General features: G+C 39.5%; 1 protein-coding gene across 1 annotated transcript in view; it reads right to left on the bottom strand.

Moving 5' to 3' along the window:
* The window catches only part of BIRC6 (baculoviral IAP repeat containing 6), a 322,923-nt gene that overhangs the window by 127,605 nt on the left and 174,533 nt on the right, over nucleotides 1–20,785 (bottom strand). The window contains 5 exon segments of the mRNA XM_019500584.2: nucleotides 6,508–6,637; nucleotides 8,492–8,635; nucleotides 10,260–11,040; nucleotides 18,047–18,268; nucleotides 18,795–18,903. Coding sequence (XP_019356129.1) covers nucleotides 6,508–6,637; nucleotides 8,492–8,635; nucleotides 10,260–11,040; nucleotides 18,047–18,268; nucleotides 18,795–18,903 — 1,386 coding nt within the window.

Genomic DNA, 20,785 nt, shown 5'->3' with positions numbered 1-20,785 from the left:
CAGCCTAGGTTTAAAGCACCTTTTCTAGCACCTTCCCATGCAGGATGAGCAGAGGGCATCCTGAATAGGACTGCTTAGTCATGGTAGCAACTACCAAATTGCACCCATCTCAACCCAGGTGCAAGATGGCCATTAGGATACTGCCTCCTGCATGCAGATTCATGGCTGGAGACTGCCGGAATCGTTAGTCCCATTTCTGTCACCACTCATCCATTGCTGCAGGGCTTTTGAAGGTTGGTACAGGAGAGTGTGTAGTTTCCTGTAATAGAAGCCCATGTGACTTGGTTTAATGTGAGAAAGCTGGTGCATGGAAACAGCAACCACAAGATCTTGACAAAGTGGAGACCTGAGCACAATAGCAAGGGAAACCCTAGATGAAAAGAGACCTCCACTTTTCTGAAGCCTTCTTCCACCTTTACAGCCATTGAGATCCTCACATCCTCTTCCGCCTGATCTGCCATTAAAGATTTGGAGTTTGGACCGTAGTTGGTCTGGAACCTCCCATCAAGCTTGCTTGCCAGGAATGTGAAACTCTGGGTGACATAGTTCTGAGGATCATTGGGACACAAGGCTCTCCACCGCTACAGGGTCTCAGTTTTTGGAGAGGCTCTACCCCCTACAACTACAGAGAAAAGTCTAGTCTTCATCCTCTCTATAAATCGCTCTGCAAGTACTTGATGACTGTTATCAAATCCCCCTCACAGTTTCTCTTTGCCAAATGTAAATCATCCTAGTTCTTTCAGCCTTTCCTCATAAATCATGCTTCCTAGGCCTCTAATTTCTGTCAATATCCAAAGGATTCTTTTCAGTCAGTTCACATCTTTCTTGAAGTGTGGGGGCCCAAAACTAGTGCTGCAGGTGAGGCCTCATCAGTCTTGAATAGAGGGGAAGAATCACTTCTCTTGATTTGCAAGCAACACTCCTGTTAAAACAACCCAGAATGCTGTTGGCTTTTTTTGCAACAGGAATACACTGTTAACTCGTATTCAATTTATGGTCTACTGTAAATCCCTCCCCAAACCAGATCCTTCTCTGCAGTCTAGCCAGTCACTCTGCAATCTGCAGCTGTGCATGGAGTTATTCTCTCCCAACTGCAGAATTTTGGACTTGTCCTTGCTGAATCTCATCAGATTGACTGCGTACCACTTTTCCAGTCTGTCCAGCTCTGTCTTCCAAAATGTCTGCAACTCCATCCAACTTTGTGTCACCTGCAAATTTGCTAAGCATGCACTCAATCCTATCATACAAATCATAATGAAGTTGTTAACCAATATCTCTTGGGAATCCTAGGGTGCTCCTTTTGACACCTCCTAGACACTGAACCATTGATAACTACCAAATCAGCATGATGACCTCATCAAGCGATCCCTAATCTTTTTGCCCTCTGCAATGTATAGGTGGTGCTAGGTCCGTCCATGGGACAGATCTGGCCAGTGGGCTCAGTCAAGCATGCGTGGCCAGCATAACGGAGGCCCAATTCAGCCATGGGGGGTGGGGTACACAGGCAGACCATGATCCATCCACCCAGGACAGGTGCGGGGAGCAAACTGGTCCCAATCCCAACATATGGGGGGGGGGAAAGGAAGGATGAATGTGTGTGTTGGGGGTGAGGCAGCAGAGTTGCCCCACTCCAGATGTACAGGGAAGAGGACCAGCCCTAATCTGGGCGTGTGGGGGTGGGGGGAAGTGGAGCAGCCCAGACTCATCTGGATGCATGGGGTTGGACCCAGCAATGGCTCAGATAGGGCTGGATCCAACCATGTGAAGCTTCCACCATTTCTGTACCGCCAGATTTTCCATCCCTGAAGGCTGAACACCCTGATCTAATCATTTACGTATTCACCTTGCAGTACTTTTGTCTAGTCTGTACTTCCTTAGCTTGTTAATGAGAATGTCATGGGAGACCGTTTCAAAGGCTTTGCTAAAGCCAAGGTATCACATCTATTGCTCTCCCTTCCACCCACAGAGCCTGTTACCTTATCATAGAAGGAAATCGGGTTGGTCAGGAATAACTTGCTCTTGATGAATCCATACTGACTGTACCTGATCACCTCTCTCCTTTAGGCACTTCACAATAGGCTCCTTGAGGACCTGGTCCATGATCTTTCCACATATCAAGATCAAACTGACTGGTCTAATTCCCTGGATGCTACTGTCTTTAAGAAAGGAAAGAAACTATATTTGCCCTTTCCCAATCATCTGGGGCCTCGCTCAAGTTCTAAGACGAGGATAGCCAATGGCTCTGCAATTACCTCAGAAAATTCCTACATTACCCTATGTGGGCAGCATGGACTCATTGAGACATTCAAAATAGTGAGGCTTCTGACTGTGTTAACAGTGTAGAACAAGCTTTTTGGCAGGTGTCAGAAATTACCCTTGCACCCTCCTCCAGTGCCACTCTGATCCCTTTCCCTTAACTGATCTGTCCCTTCAGCTGTCTGCTCTGTGCTGTGAACAAGCTGCTCCTCTGCAACTTCCTGCCCTATGTTTCCTGTCTGATCTCCTGGCTATGCTTTCTGTTCCCTGCCCCACCTGCCACTGTGATGCCTGTTCCCTCCCCTATCTGCCATGTCCCACATGGAGGCTGCCCATGTCACCTGTGGCATCTATGCCACAGGTTGTCCACATGTACTAACAGATTGTGTAACTGTCTCAATGAAGAGAAACTGACAGCAGCAAGGACAGGACAATGAGATGTTGCCTCAGTTGCTCAAAGCGTAGTTAACTGACCTTATTTTTCAAAAGCCTGTGTAAGGGTCTAGTTAGAAAGGCAACTTCTAATTGGGGGTAGGGGGAAGGAGGGAGAAAGCTACTCATTTCCTAAGGTATTGCTACAAATATATTGATATATATTTTTATTACTTAGTTTTACATTTGGAAGTGAATTTGCATTAAGAAATAGATTTCTGGAAGTTACTTAAATAATAATATCTTTCCCCCAAAACTTCTCCCCTCCCCAAATCTCTGTGTAAACTTTTTGCCAATAAATTTGTATGAAGAACTACTGTGACCTGTGGCTAAGTCCCCATTTTATTGAGGACACTGACATATCTGACTTGAGTAATTTAAAAACTAGATGCATTCAAACCAAAATGAATCACCTTATGGTTACAATGGCATATTCATCATTAAGGCCTTATTTTGAGGCTTTTTTATAAATTTCTACAGCATTGTAACCATCAAATGTACAGAGATGCCAAGCAGTTCCCAGCACATAATGGAGCAATATAATGCATACTTTCTTGTAAGATTATCACACATTTATTCTTAATAATCATGGATTATGCAAATTGTTGTATGCTAGCTAACAACAGCTGCAAACTGATTAAGAATAAAAGACTTTCCAAAATGAATGTGAAGTTATTTTACAGTATTTGTATTGTACAAGTGCAAATCTCTACTATGGTGATGAACTAATATATCTTCTCTGACTTGATTGGGCCCTGTACTCAAAATTTCTAGACTGACATATAACACACATCTGCTGAAATAGAAAAATGCCAACATTTCATAGAAGAGAAAGGTGTCAAACTGCAAAAGAAACTGGGGCTGTCAGACTGCAAAAAAAGGAGAAATGTTGTCAAAGATGATCACATACAAGCCGAATGACTTCTCGCTCCTTTCCCAGCAATTCTTTTGTCCCCAGAACAACTACAATATACATTCATATTGTTTATTATTTTAATCTTAAGACACTTCCTCCCAGATCAGTTTAGAACAACAGCATAGGCAAAAATAAATATCACCTATTTTAAAGATAAAAATTTTGCTGACCCATGTAGAAGCTGGGACACCAGGGAGAAAGGATGATATCTAAAATGGGGAAAGGAAAGGTAAAAAAATGTAGATTTTTAAAACAATTTATATTTTGGTAGCGTGACAGTCTGTGTCTTATACTGTATTGCTTTTTTATTTCATTTAAAATTTGAGCAGAATTGAACTGAGGAATAAACTATTCTCTGCCCAAAAATCTAAGTTAAGACTGCTTACATAATCACAGCTTTGCTCTCTCTTGGTTCTACAAAATACGATACAACCTAAATATACTCAATCAACTGTTTTTCCTACTAGGTTTTGGTGACCTTCCTCTTTCAGCTCTCAGGTTGGAAAGAACACATGAATGAGTAAGTGGTAGAGGTGCACCGATATATTGTTTGCATACTGAATAAGCACCGATGAAAGGAATATTAACATTATCTGCTATCAGCTTTTTTTGGCCAGTGTAGCTGATAATGTCACCGATAAATACAATATGCCTTCTGGCTGGGCCTTGGATGCCACATGCGTGTGTGCAGGCACAAGCATTCACTTGGCCAGGAATGCAGCTGGGCAGTGTGGAGAGCAGTGATCGGCAGGTAAGTCTGTAGAGAGAAGGGGTATGGGGGAGGGGCAGATCAAGGCCCCCATGGTGAGGGAGGGCCTGGGCTGGGGGCGCTGTTCAGCCAGGTTGGCGAATGGGACCCAGGGTCCAAGCAGGGAGCAGGACGGAGCTGCAGGTGGTTCGTCCAAGGGTGTTTTAATGACATACCATATTTACTTTAATCGAGGATGAGTTTCCCCTCTGCTCACTTGACGTGGGGGAAAAAAGGCCTTGATTTGGATTCAAGTACAAGGAAGCAGGGGGCTGCTGAGGCTCCAGCCCCAACTAGTTGCCGCCTGCCTCCCCCTTGCTCTTCGTGCCTCTGCCTCACCCAGTCTAAGAGCTACTTATTGTGTTTATTTTCCAGGCTCTGAAATATTAATTTGGATCTTTCCTAGTTTTGCCCAAACATCTTTGGGAACTCTGTGATACTTATTGTGAACTCTAGCTTCAATGTAACGAAAAAAGTCATCCATTTTTAGGATTGATTTCTTCCACCCTGCCCCCCACCCCCAAAAAACCCCTCAGTAAATTAATCTTTTGAGTATCTATTTATATTCATGAAAGACTTAAGCAGCATAACTAACAGTTCGCAATTGTAGTTTGGGATAAAATAAATGCCTTGATTCTTGATCATCTCATTTGTTCTTAACTTTTAAATTGGTTCTCGTCTTAAACTTAGGGTTCTCAATCTGCATTTGAAAGACATTTTAAAATATTTATAAGCATGACTGAAAACTACATGGATTCATCAGAACTATCATTTTCAATGGCAATATGATTTTTGTGAACTTTAACTTGGGATAAAGACCAGTTTACTCCCAGAATTTTTTTGGTTAGCCCCTACTAACTAAAGCCTGAAAAGAAATACTGAATATGGAACTACAATATTAATGTGCTTTTATCTTACAGGAAATATGAAAATATGCAAAATGTTAAAACATACAAGCATGGTAATGTAACTTGTCATGTAGCAGCTGAAACACATTTAAACAACCCTTGAACAGACCAGAATGTCTGAGATTTGTCTCTTGTAAATCTATTGAGTAAAACTTCACAAAAAACCAAAATAATTGAAACAGAGTAAGTCCCCATCTAAAACTAGAAAGGATAAGTAGAATTTTGTGCATCTCTCTCTCTCCCTCTCTCACACAGACACACACACGCACTAACTGGAGTTTGAGATGTATTATTCACATACATATTCTCACTTGTGGGTTTCTCTTATGAGTCTGGGCTTTGACCAGTCCTTTTTTGTCTTAGTTGTTTATTAAAGCACAGCAGTAGTATAGCAGTAGTGTGTACTCCAGTCCTTCCTGTCCTAGACTAGAGGTATATTTTGTGTTCCTCAGTTCCCATCAAGTATGGTCTCTGATTGTACAACACAAAGAAAGGATAATGAAAATGTGTACGTGGAAAATATATCTTGAAGGATTGTAGTTACCAGGGAATAACTTGGTTTTCTCCTTCCAGTTATTATCCACATGCACCTTCTCGTTTGTGGGCGAGTCCAAGCAAAGCCCACATGCTAAAGCGAATCTCTTATGTTCTGCAAATGCAGAACCACCTTGCCAGAGGTGGCACCAGACTTCCATGATGACGCAGTAAAAGGTGCCTTTTGAGCTCCAGGTGGCCACCCTGCAGATGTCACTTACAGGAACATTTAAAACATGTGGTTATGGAATTAGCCTGCTTGGAGGTATTATCCAACACCTGCTTTGCTGAAGTTAATTTAATTGACCAGTTGTCAACAAAAAGAAAGAAGCTGTGTATGGGTACTGAACAGGGGCATACAACAAGGCAAAGTGACAAAGAAATGCTACAATTTAGGCAAGCAGTTGAGAAGAATTAAGGAGCTAGAAGTATACACCAGCTCTTATATCCTCAGTGTCAAGGGTGTGTGTATACTATAAATAACCCTAACCCTAGTGAGAACATGTATGTGAATACATAATCCAAGAAGAACTTAAGACTAAATTCCCTAATTGCTATGTTGAAATTGTTCAGAATATTACAAAAGTATATATACTTATATATGCATGTGCGCGTGCGCACATACCCCCACCCCCACCTGTGTGACATGACCCTTCAGACACATTTTTTCAAGATCTACAGTATAGTACGAAATACACAATATTAAAACTCGCCTGACACACGATCAAGAACCTCTGCTAACGTTGTTGAGACAGGTAAATGAAGAGTGCGGAATTTGTGTCCTGCACCATACATTGGATGCTGTATCACATGGCTAGTAGCATTAATTCTACCTTTGTACAGCTAGAAAGAAAACAAAAAGCCAGTTATTTTCCAGTATTCAGAAATAAGAATTTGTTGAGATTTGATGTCTTAGTTATGAATTAAAATGACATTAACTGAGATCAAAATACAAAAACATTCAGATCTAGAGACAAGAAAACTGAAATGCTCTTCAAAGGTTACAGACTGCAACAGAAGCTGCAGCTTATAAACTACTAATTTCCTTTGATGGTTTTTGAGCTGTTTTTGCAAATGTAGACCCTATAATTTAGCTGGACAATTGAGAGGAATTAAGGAGCTAGAGGTATACATCAGCTCTTATATCCTCAGAGTGACAGGGGTGTGCAATTTTCACACTGAGTACAAGTTTCCAAATAACTAGTATGTGTATGTGTAGGTACAAAAATTCCTAGGATCCATCATTTTCTTTTTTGTTGTGCAAGCTATTGACAAAGGCCTCTTTGTTATTTTTCTTTATACTTTTAGGGGAATTTAGAACAATTTAGAGACATCTTATGGTTTATTTTTCAGATGTAAAAATCAATAGCAGGAATCAATAACTAGAAAAGCAATTTTCCCTGCATGTATTGTTATTACATTTTTTACTTTAAATTGTTCTTACATTTTTTTCTACTTACAGTATCTAGTATAGAGCTTTTACGTTTAATTCTTCAAAAGCAGCATTTCAAGGGTAAAGTGCCACATTTCTTTAAATTGCTAGTTTTTATGTTATATTTAATAGGATGTCATTATCTTAAGGCTGAAGATTTCTTCCCCAGTTCAAGTGTGGTTGTTGCTCTCATGGCATAAGCACTAGGTAGATCTGCCAATTTCAAAGCATTAAAAAAAAATAACAGACTGCTTCTGAATGCAGCTGATGCTGAAAGCCTGCTGGAAACTCTTAAATAGGAACTTAGATGATCATTTCTTCTAACTTTTCAGGATGTTGTCAACAACTTTGCTTAGGGGATGATATTTGATTTTTTTCCTACACCAACTGCATATTTTCTTTCAATAGCATTTCCAATCCTGAATAATCTAAGGAAATATTTTTCTTTTGTACAAGCAAAAGATGTCACTCTTGACAATATTCACATTTTTCTGTAGAAAAATGTTTTAACTCCTTCTAGTAATAATCTCATTTTTACCACTTCAGTTTCAATTTCAGACATGCTGAGCAAGTTAAACTTGTAAGACTAATGTCTGATAATCAGTGAACATAACTGACCCATTTGCAGCACTGATCATTTTATACGCTAACATCTGTTGCAGTTAGAATGACAGAGAATCATAAAATGAATTCAACACTGAACACACACACAAATCAGCTAATTGCAAAGGAACCATGTAATTCTGTGTCATATCTGCCCTCTAGAGGTTCAAGATTCTAGCAAATTAAGCCTCTTAAAACAGTTTACAACTCCAGTGCCTTCCCTCCAATAAAAACTGATTCCATCAACAACAGCTTCAGCTCTTTGGTTATTGATGATACCAGCAAATCTTTCATTCTAGGTATGTCTGTTTTTTAATGGGTAAACCAATTATGTTTTTGTTCTTACAACTTCTTTTTACTTTAGCCAGAAACTTTCATTGCGACTGCAGTCATACCTTATTGTCTAAAATGAAAAGCAGATTGAAATGCTAAACCTACCACACCAGTGAAATAGCAAGTTAAAAATCTGGGAAGGGGGAAAAACTTGCACACCTTGTCCCTTTGCTACCTAAAGAGCGGATTGTTTGAATCCTGCAATCCTGAAGGCCAGCTGTAGTTTTGTTTTCAGAAGATGAAGATCCCAGTTTGGGAATGTATTTACAAACAATGTATAACAACTAAAACTAATCGAAGTTCATATCAGAGATGGACAAAAAACCTACTGGGCAGGGGGATTGAAGGAACAAGGTCACTTTTTCATCCTCCAGCATCAACTGCAAAAAAAGCCTTCTAATAAACCCTGAAATGTTTCCAGAGGTTGGGAGGTTCCCTCGTTGAGGGGATGACTGGAACAATTCACACAGAACCTGTGAATACAAAACAACATAACATCATTACAATTTTGCTATGTATACAGTTATGAATTATTGATCTCCACTGGCAGAACAGCTCAGTCACTAGGATTTATCTTCCACTTATCTTTCAAATCAGAGTTTAAAGCTCATTTTTCAATTTATGGTAGTCAATTTATAATAGTCAAAAGTAGAAGAGAATGGTAACCTAATGCGCGATTCCCAATATCAAAGATGTTTAAAAAAAAAGGGAACAAAGTAAGTAACTTTTTGCATTGGGAATTTGATGAGTAATTATTTTTTACTCCATACAGGAATTTAAATAATAATGAATACCCTCTTTGCTACCTCGCTTTATAGTTCCAGAATGAATTTATTCCATTTCAATGTAGGGACCAAAAAAAGCAGCTTTACTTCCGTTAGCTTTACAGAAGCAGCAGCAACAGATAAATCTACACAACACAATGCAAAGCTGAGCAGAGATACGCAAGCTCTCTCTAAATTGACTACAGGTACTCCTCACTTAACGACCTACCTGTTTAACGACCGCGCGGACTTACGACCAGCTCTCCGAGCAGTCGTTACTCCAAGCAGGTAGGTCGTTAAGTGAGGAGTACAGTACACCTGTATTGTGTTCAGCATGGCGGGGTGGACAGCTCCCGCACTCACGGCCCGGGCACTTTGCTGCTCAGAGTGGCTTCTCGCTTATCGACCAATTCGCTTAACGACCGAGTCGCAGGAACGGAAGGAGCAGTGGTTCTCAACCTCACTGGACTTGAGGCACCCCTTTCATCACTTCTGTGAATTGAGGGGCACCCAAAACCTACATTATATATTACCATGCTTACTTACCTCACTGCAGAGGGGCCATCCACTCGGGGTGGGCAGCTGGGCTTGTAGCACCCTGATCCTAAACCACCATACTGTGGTACAGCACCATACTGAGACTAATGAGACTGGCTTCTCTGCAGACCCAATTCCCCCAGCCGGTGTCACACTGCTGCAATTATGCTGCTTCTGGTACCTAGCTAGCTTGTTTAGAACTAACCTGGGTATCTCTGCACAATGATGAACTGTGCTTTGTGGACATACCCTAAAATGGAAGTAACTGAATTTTCTCCCCTCACACACTAATTGAATTTCAGATGCAAGGCCACATTCTGCTTTCTTGCCTATGAAGCATGATGAAAGTAATCAGATGGCACAGGCATCTCAGGAAAAACCTGATTTAATCAATAGTGAGAGAGGAAAGCATTTGCTTTTCAAGGCTCAGATTGAGACACTTGATGCTAAGCAATTTCATCTGGAAACAAAACACAAAAAAAGACACTATTCTTAGCTGCCTGACTAAAACTGCACTTTAACGTGACAAAGATAGAGCCCACGTGCCACACTGAATGGCTATACTGGTGAGCCCAGCAATTAATCTATTTTTCAAACAGAAAGCCCAACGTGCCCACATATTTATAGTGCAAAACTTTCTCTGCCAGTGATTTATTACAGAAGCAAAGTTCCAAATGAGCTGTGAATAATTTAATAAAACTACAAAAGCTAATGTTTTTAATACTTATACATACCAAATTTACACTTTTTTTTTTTTTTTATATAAGGGACATACACTACAATTCTGCACTTTTACCTGTGCCATCAACCTCTGGTTATTAGGATGGCAGGAAATGCATTGCAAGAAGAATGCAACAGTTGCATTTTCAATTGCTGTCCTTTGCTGAGTGGTCAATCTTGTTGCTGCAGCTGAAGAAAGCAAAGTAGATCTTGCACTGGCCTGTTGTGCTGCCACATTATGTCCTCCAGAAGTAGCACCAGAATGGCACAACAGAAATAAAAGTGCTGTCCACAGTGGGTTGACTTCAGAACCACCCAACCAATCCTTCATGATGTGGCTATTGCCAACCTCTGTCAAAAACCTGAGAACAGGAGCAACCAGGTCTGCCGTGATAGGCATTTTATTAAAGTGCTGTGGAACATGATGCCTCCTGAGTCTTTCCTGGGTAATATCTGTTGATTGAGCAGTACAGTCAGAGCTGGAAGTATGGTTAAAGCAGAAACTAGCAAGGCTTCTGACAAGCAGAGAGGGCAAACCTGAGTCCAGTAGTTGCTTGATAGCTTCAGGAGACTGAGATGAAGCAGCAAGGGTAGCCAGGTGAGATTCTGTTAGTGCAAGAGGTGCTTGTGCGTTTTTAGAGTCATCTGTTAATGATGAACTAAGGTCCTGTTTTTTGCTGTCATCTGTCATGGACAGTCTATGTTGACACTGCACTGGGGGAGGGGTAATACCCATCCAGCCCATGAGCAAGGAAAAATAATTTGGGTGTATGTGGCACATTGAGCAAAGCAAACTGTCGACAGCTTTTTTCAAGACCATGTTGCAGGGAAGAGACATGGACCAGTTAAACAATGACCTAGAAGAGGGAAAGAGAGAGCCATGTCAAAACAGATAATCTGCCACTCACTTTTGCTTTAATAGTTCATTCATAAAAATGTGATCCAAATATTAAATATTCATTTAACATTATTGAAAGATAACAATAAGATTATCCAGTGGGTTTTATAACATTTTTTATAACAGGTTGCCTACTTGAAATTGCTGCATCATTGCATTAAAACGTTCTTCTTTATCATTATATTTGAATTTATTTCATTATACTGCAACATACTTAAGGTATTAGCGATCCATCAGATTTTTCATAGTCTATAAATAATAGGCCCACTCTACATGTACAGGTAAAGATGCAATGGGATCTAATATGTGATTCACACAATCGTGCCTTCTGCCATGCCACACGTGCATGGCAGGAGTTGCAATTGTGGGATCACACATTAGATCCCATCGTACCTTATTCCCAGTGCAGGGGGAGCCCAATACCAAGCTCCCCCTACACCAGCAAGAAGCAAGTTCTGCAACTGGGAGCTCCCTGAGTTGAGGGGCTCCCAGGTGTGGGGGCGCCCCACCACCCCCGGCTTCCAGGAACCAACTGGATCCCTGGCACCCAGTATCTACAGCTGTGGGATGCTGGGTCCCTGTGCTATTGGTATCCAGAGTCAGTGGCTAAATACCTGTAACACGTAGAAGGGGCCATAGGGTCCAAATTTATTTCATGCAGTCTTGAACAAAATGGCCTGAGTCTAAGGTTGGCAAGCTGCAGCAATGGTATGTTTACCAAACTTTGAAAGTTACTTTGAGAATTTAGAAAACGTAATTACAAAATACTTCATAAAGGTTCTAAAGCAGCTTAAATTTGCTCTATTAAAAGTTCCATCTGAAAACTTTGTAGTACACAAAAAATGAAACAATGACAAACAGCTTAATGTTACCTTAATGCATCCTCATTTTCAATTCTCTTCTGATAAGAATAGCAACCAAGCACAGGGTATGAAGTTAAAAAACACACATGTACAGAGGCATTTTTCAGAACCACTCAAATATGCCTATTCCTTTAGCTAAAGGAAAACAGTGGAACTTACACCCCAATGTTATTTAGCTACTTTTGAAAACTCCATTTGTACTTCAGAATGTACTATTAAATAACTTTAATTAGTTTGAAGTAGATTAAATACTTTAAAAGCATAGCTTTCTGGGTTAAATGGGTTTTACACTACCATGGCATAGCCAGGTTATTGAAATGAAGTGATCTCAGAACCTACATACAGGTATGATGATGAATCTTGTCTCAGTACTGGAATTGTTGACCTTTTAGTAAAGGGTAATTTTAATTATCACAGCTCTCCATAACTTAAAATTAAAGTAAGAGCTCACCATTGTGCCTCAGACCAAAGACTAGCTTTGTACTTATCCTGAGCAAGAACCACCAGGTGTTAAGCATTCTGTTCAGAGGGGAAGCCCACTTAGTAACTGAGTGTTTGGATACGTAAAACGATATTGATAAAAAAAAATCACTAAACATGTTGGCATAGCAGTGACCTCTGACAGCCCAAAAGTTGGTTTATCAATATGAATGATCTGTGACAGGTTGGGAGAAAGGAGAGGTTTTGCCAGGGCATCTAGAATGTCCCCATCCAGAGGTACACTGGGTAATTTCTTAATAAATCAATAGAAATGATCATTTGCTATTTGATTGTTTGATACCTTAAAAATAAAGTTGATCCATGCACCAAAGTCAAAACATTAGTATGGAAAAGAAGAATGAGAAAAGGAGTGGAAAAATAAACCACAGGAAAAAATAAGAATAAGTTTAGGTTGGAATTAATTAAAAGTAACCCAAAACTTTCAAAAAAGAAAAAGATGACAGCATAAAGAAAGAACAATGAGAAAAATACATGGTGACCTTTATTTTATTTTTTAGAAGGCAAGTCATTTTTATTACTATAATCTGAAATGAAATCCTTTTCACACACACTAAAAATGGTGCTTTGTTATGAACTTTTTTCTTAACTGCATGAATAGGAACTATGGTGCTAGTTACCAGAGAAATAATGACTAATGTATGTATCATGACAGGTGAAATATCCAGAACTCCCATAGCCATTTCAGCAATTATGAAGTATGGTGGGTGAAGGCCATACATGGGAAAGGTTTGACCAACACAAGCGTGTTTGCACAAATCTGACAGGCTTTATCAAAAATGCAAAAACTTTATCAGTGTGTAGTCTTTCAAGGTTATTCAAGTATTTACATTAAATGTCCATTTCCTTGGTTTCAGCAGGAACCTAGCTGACCAATGTATCGAAATTTTGACCTTGGCTCCCAAATAACATCTGTATTATTTCAAAGTCTTAATGTCTGTTTATCAGTCACCAATTGAAATCATGCAGGGGGAAACAGCGTAGCCATGTAATTAAACATCATCATAATGAATAAGCACAAGAGGGCCAACATAAACTTTCATGGACAATCACAAATCTGACACTTGAATGCTTGACTTTGCAAATGAAAAAAGAAAAGTAATAAAAACAAATTTTATTATGCACAGCTAATCCCCCACATCCAACATCATTCTTCACCGATGGTGCTTGAATCTTGGATGGTCAGCACGGAACACAACTTGAGCTGCAAGACATTAGCTGGCAGCAGCAGGAAACTCAACCTTAATCAAGTGGGCCACTGAAGCAATTTGTAGGGCCTGGGGCAGCTTAGACTGGTTCTTTCCCACTACTTCCCATCCCAGAGAGTCCACCCGTGTTCCCAGCACATTGAGTATTGCTGCAGCATGGGCCCAGTCTTTGAGCAGAAGTGGGGGGAAGGACGACTGTTCTGTTAGAAGGTTAGCCTGGGCCTTGGGAAACGAGTTCCATTCTCCCTCCTCCAGGCTTCCTGGCAAAAGTTTGGGAATGTCAATTAAGGCAGTGTTTTCCAATGCTGGTGGGTTTTTACCCCATCACAATAAGTTTTCCACTCTTGTGTGCCCATCCTTCCTTTGCTTTTGCCCCCCCGCACCCTCCAGCAGATGGCCACTCTGTCCAGCTTTGTTAATCCCCACAGGACTGTGCCCCACTCTTCGGGAAACACTGATGTAGGGCATGTCTGCGTCCTCCTAAGTCTAGGATCCCCATGACAATGTAGGGCTCTCAACTTAGGTCCCACTTGGGTACAATGGAGAGCAGCAATTAGGCACAACAGACACCTTGAGAGTGGTCTTGCGTGCAGCACAGCTTAAGAGTTGAGTGGAGGAAGCTGCGCTCAAGTCTGCACTTAACTGCTTGGGGCCATTTCCAACCCCTGTTCTGCCCGATTACTATTCTCTAGTATGCTTGAAGGTACTGAGCAGAGGATGGCTTATTTTCCCGGCAGTGGTCTTGGGGTTGAGAGAGAGGCCATGCAGACATATCCTTAATCAGCACAAGACAGGAAGGCCTCCTGAGCCAGAGTCCAGTTCCCTGCATTTCCAAGAAACCATTTCACTAAAAGTATCCATTCCTTTCACACAGCACAGGCACACAGAATCCCATAAACCATCCCACCCTACAACTTTTCAGCAGGGGAAAAAAAAAACAAAAAAAACCACACACTGCCACCTTACCACTGCAGTGACAGAAAAATCACTCTTAATAACACTGTCTCAATTTTCAATATGTAAAAAAAAAAAAAAAAAAAAAAAAAAAAAAAAAGAATCATAGCACTTCTGTACCTCATAAGCACACCATGAGGGAAGTGCAGATACTAGAGTGATGGTGACTATAATTACCTAAGACAGATGTACAGTTGTATCAGCATGGTGCCAACATTTGCTGACAACACAAATAACTGAAGGGAAATGGCATTTTTCAAAGCTTCTCTTCCAAATCTGAACACAATTTCAAGGGACAAAGAGAAAGCACTTCTTTGGCAGGGTTTTCTGCCTGCTGCCTTTCAAAGGTTTGCTGAAAGCACATGAGGTGTTCCCGAAAAAGACGGCAAGCATATTTTATAGGCAGAGTTTTAAGCAACCTAAATCCCAGGATCACGGCCAGCTCTTTCTATGCTCAGTTTCCACAATTGCATTAAAATTAAGAGCATTATGACATTAAAAAGTAAAGTTACCATTAACTTAAAGCTCAAGCCAAACAATAATCTCTGAGCATGAAATCCAAAGTTCCTAGAAATGCAGATATAAAAAGGGATGCTGACACCCAATTCTATGATGCCTCATAAAACACGGAGCAGATTTTATCAAAAGTCCTTCCTGAATGGGGAAGACCAAACTTTCTAGCATATATCTTTCAACTTTTAAGCAAATAAAAATTTCAGGGAGATCTAAATTTTTCATAAATCTGGGCTTCTGAAGAAAGAGAGTGGTCTTGTGTATCATCTTTTGTAAAAAAAAGTTACCAGGACAAGGAATTGCTCCAAAGAATGTGTCATCTAAATTGAATCATAAATAAGCTCTTTGGCTCCACAGCCTGGCTACAATTTCTGCTTCTACCTTCATGAACATCCTAGAAACTAAGGATTAGCAGAAGGACAGTTAACAAGGTTTGCATTCAAAATGAAGGAATCGCCAGTGGCAATGCTTCAATGATTATGCTCTAATACATTTCTGGACCAATTAAGTCAGAAAGTTTCCTCTGAAGATTATAACTGTAATAAAAGAGAACCTTCATCCTAATTTTAACTACACCGATCTGTTGGAACTTTTTTAACCCTAGAGAAGTCTGGTTTCCTCCAGATCTCATTTTTAATCCTGAGTAGCCCCCCCCCCAAGGTGAACAAAGGAGCATAACCTGCAAGCAACTGCACTTCCAGGGCACCTGGAAGAGCCTCTTTACAGATAGAGGGGCTTGCTCTGTTCGGCTTTGGATACAAGTATGGAACAAAGTATGTTTTACACAAATCTCTTTTCCCATTATGAAGGGGAAAGAATGGAAAAGCCACAAAAGCCTCTCAAATACCTTTCTGAAATTAAGAGGACAGGAAGTAGAAAGGAGAGGGGAACAGCCCTGAAGAACTCTGGGGGAACTTGTAGTTTTCAAACCAGGTCTGCACTATAAAAAGTATTTTAGCATATTTATGCTCCCTAGGACTTGGGGAGGGGGAGGAAGGGGAAGGGGAGAAGGAGAAGAAATCATAGTTTCTAGCTTCTATTGTTTGGCAATTGTTTATGTCAGTAGGAAGCAGCTACTTGCAAGCATATGCTGTGCCTCCATTACCAGACTCTGTCACCACAGCTAAATCAAGACAGAGCAGAAGCTAATGTAGAGCCTAGGTAAGACTGCTCACCCAGTACGTAAGACTGAGGTGATGATTAGCATCCAGTCGGTTTACCCAATCCCCGACCTATAGTACTTGGCCATAAATGCTGCTCTGTCATAATCACTTGATTATTACACTGGGATAAAATAATGGGCCAGTGACTAGCAAAAAACCAAATACTTTCTCAAAACATTTAAGAGATTGCTTAAAGTAAGCAATGAAATGAAAAAAAGGAAAACATGCTTAGTTACAGGAACTAACAGAAGTTCTTTCTGCTTTACATCCTTTCCCTTACTAGAAGCAATAATGCAGGAATGCATTACCCAAAGTTGTGTGGCATTTAAGAATTAAAGGAAATATATATTTTTATCCTGAATAGTTAGAGATGCTAGCCAACCTTTGTCTGACTATTGCTCACTATAATTTAAACCAAATCCCCAAAACCACACTTCCTACTGTTTTAGTACTATATAATTAAGAATGCAACTTAGGCCCCATCTACATGTAAGACTTCAGGTGTGATTAACCAGTTAATCATGCCTTATCCAGTGCAGGGGGAGACTGGTCTTTGGCTCCCTTGCACCAGCTATAAGGTGTGACAGGATCCAATGTGCAGTCCATGCAATCATACTTCCTGCTATGCACATGTGGCATTTTATGGATCACACATTAGATCCCATCATGCCTTTACCTGCATGTGTACCAGGGTCCTTAGGAAGTGTGAAAATGGTCTGTTTTTAACAAATGCTGCTTCCTAGATGCAATTCCAACAGCCTGAGTTTGTGCACGTCAGAAAACCTGACATTTATCTTCCCAAATGTCCGTCTATATAAGAGTAATTAAAATATTTGGGTTTGACCAGATTACTATGATAAATTTCTGCAAAAGACACACAGTTATTAAATATATGTTTCTCAACTGGGAAACTTTCTAACAGGCTGGCCTTCTCTCACTTTTCAAAACTACTATGTCTTCTTTACACTTGTGTGCACTCAATCTTGCAACGGATACCAAACATTATAAAAATATATATCTTTTGGGTTTTTTTTTTTTTTTTTTTTTTTTTTTTTACACACTGAACATCTGAATGTTTCAAATTTTGAAAATAACCATGAAAGATAGCTATTTTTGCTGTGATTAAAAAAAAACAACAATCAGCAGCTGGAATCATTTGTTTAAAACATAAGTGTGCTGAACTCCAGCTGATTATTTGGTTTATACAATGAAAGGACATCTTCTAACTCGTCTATTTTTAAAATCAGGATCAAGGTTAAAAATAATCAGTAACTAAATACCACAAATGAAAGTTTTTGCAGTAAAATACACAGACCTATTTCCTTTGGAAACATAACTTTGTTAATAGCGGAGGTTTATTATATTGCAGCTGCTATAGAATACCTCTGCACTGCTTTGTGTATCAGACTAACTAGAGCCAAAACAATGAAAACAAAGGTTGAATTGTAAACACTTATTTACACATACATACATGAATAGTTTAACTGAACATTTCATGACTGCTAGATCTCAAATATGAATATATGTATATCCTTATGTCATAAGCCATATAAAATGATTATAATCAATAACATTCTAGGTTTATTTATAGTCCCCAGGGGGATTCACTCCAAGGAAGTGAACCGTTCATGAATCAGAATATTAAGTGCAAGAGAAGTTAGTATTTCACTACTACTCCCTAGGAAGACAACAAAAAGAAAGTCATGATGTATGAAAAAAAAAACCTATAGAATGCATATGATGAAAATTTTGCTTGCACTACTTACTCAAAGAGATCTCTATCCAGCAATGCTGGTAAGTCATATTCCACAAGTAGTTCATAGCTATGCCACAAAATTGCAGCTACACAGTGCAAATGGGAAGGAGATGGCATCAAAAGACCATACTCTCTTGTTGAGCTGTTTGGACAGATGTAGCTGATTCGACCACTTTTTTTCATGGCTGCAACCCTTGCAGAATCACTGACCCACTTCAGCAAGGCCTGAATTCTAAAAGGCAAGAGTATATTGTATATTATAACAGAAAAAAAGACAAATAACCATACTAACTTACATAAAGAAATCAACTTGCTGTCCCAAAACAATAATTATACTTATATATTCCTTGAAAATAATATTGCAAATGAACTACAAGTCTTATACTTTTCCCAAGAGCCATATAATTAAGATAACACAACTTGGAACATTTTTTTAAAACAACCTTAACCTGTTCAAATGCCAGTGCTGTTTCAGAGTACAGAGGAAGCAACTGGAGTAAAGAACTAGATCCTGACCAATATGAAAGAACAATTGCTTGGACACCTATAAATCGCTGCTTATTGAAGTAGAGGAATAAAAGGGTGCTGCATTCTTTGTAAAGAATACAAAGCTAGGTAGGATTAAAAGCTAAGGATTCCTTATGTTACTATACTTACAAGATACTTCAGACAACCCAAACATACTTCAGTTTGGCACAACAAGATGAAACCATGCATTATTTAGTATTTTAATAGATGAACAATTCAAATTATTTTACCTATCTTTTGTCCCCGGATCCTGGGTTGTTCCAAGCTGATACAGAATGTCTATTGTAGAGTCAGATGACAGGCCATTTAATCTTCCAAAAAGTAAAGGGCTATTCAAATCTTGTCACATATAACAAAGGAAAGAAGTACACAGTAAACAATCTCATTTATAGTTTTGCTTAAAAAAGTATATATGAGAAATAATTACCATGGAGGCAAGGATCATAATTCAGTATTAATAGCAAATAGTTTTGCAGTTAAATAAAGCAAGGATTAAATCTGTTACATATAAAGAACATAGCATGCCCTCCCCCAAACCAGGAAGACTACTCAGTGAATTTTCAAACTTCCTGTACAATTAAACAAAGACCAAGGGTGTTTGTGTCCGAAAGCTTGCTAAGAATAATTTTTTCAACTATCTGAGTTGGTCTAATAAAAGATATCAGATTTACCCAAAGAACCTTGTCTGCCTATGTCCTTAGACCAACACGACTACAACCTACACCCCTGTATAGTTGAAGCTCTTTAAAATGTTCTGTGGATATACCAGATATGAATTTAAAGAATTATTTTTGCTACTGTCCTTCACAGAATTTCCTATTGGTTAGCTGCTGAGGAATAATGTCCTTCAGAAAACTCCATGAAATTGTGTCCTCTTTCAACATGACTGTGGTATCACATTGTACTCAGTAAAACAAAACTCAAGGCTTCTATTTTGAAGATCATAGAATCATAGGAAATTATGGCTGAAAGGGACCTTAGGAGGTCATCTAGTCCAACACCCTGCTCAAAGTAGGACCACCCCCAACTATCTCATCCCAGCCAGGGTGTTGTTGAGCCAGGCTTTAAAAACCTCCAAAATTGGAGATTCAATGAACTCTCTATATAACCTGTTCCAGTGCTTCACCACCGTCCTAGTGAGAAGGTTTTTCCTAATATCCAACCTAAACTTCCCTTGCTGCAACTTAAAACAATTCCTCCTTGTTCTGTCATCTGCCACCACTGAGAAGAGTCTAACTCCATCCCCTTTGGAACTACACTTTAGGTAGTTAAAGGTTGCTATCAAATCCCTCTTCAGTCTTCTCTTCTGCAGACTAAATAGATTCATAGATGTTAGGGGCTGGAAGGGACCTCTCAAGATCATCAGGTCCATCCACTTGGGCAGGAAAGACTGCTGGGGTCATGTGACCCCAGCAAGGTGAGCATCCAGATGTTTTTTGAAGATATCCAGAGTAGGTAATAAGATGTTTACCTCCCATTATTTTCAGTGGAATGGAGGCCACAAGTTACACCTAGCAAAAAAAAAAAAAAATGTTCCATACTGTTCATCTCCCTCCTTACATCACTCGTCACTTCCTCTCACTACAGGGATACCACCTTAACTGATGAAGCAAAGCTACGTTTTTAATGGGAACAATGAAAGGGGGCAGCCATACTCACAAACATCATGTTGTGACCTATGTCTTATTTAACACAATAGGGCACAACAATCATTTCAAAACTGGGCAATTCCTTCATGGTGAAAAAAAATCCAGACACTAGCCTCAGCTGACACTTCTAGTAATAAACAGTAAAAGGGATCTCCTTAATTCTTTTTTAAGGACTAAATGATTTCAAGTTGTTTTTAGGTAAGTTCAATTAATTGGAAATACCATTTGGTAACCTGTCTTTTTTATTTAGAATGAATGTGAGGAAAAGGTATGAATAACTTAAAAGGAAAAAAAAAAAAGCTATTTTGGGGATGTTGCACATATCAAGTATTACAAAGTCAAATTCATGGAGAGGGTAAATGTAAAAAAGCTCTTCAAAACCTGTTTAAGATATGGAAATATCCAGGCGCAGCCACCGAAACAGATCTAACATTGGTCTCAACACGACACGGGCAAAAAGATAAAAAACCTTAGTCTTCAAAAAGAAAATGTCAGTTGCTAAGGCATTCTACACATATGTATGTCATTAGGTAGTTATTATAATGCATTTTTGTATTTCTACAGAGAAAAAG

Source organism: Alligator mississippiensis, chromosome 1, assembly GCF_030867095.1.
Source record: "Alligator mississippiensis isolate rAllMis1 chromosome 1, rAllMis1, whole genome shotgun sequence".
Taxonomy (NCBI): Eukaryota; Metazoa; Chordata; order Crocodylia; family Alligatoridae; genus Alligator; species Alligator mississippiensis.
Note: the sequence above shows the minus strand (reverse complement) of the source record. Positions and strands in the feature narration are given on the sequence as shown.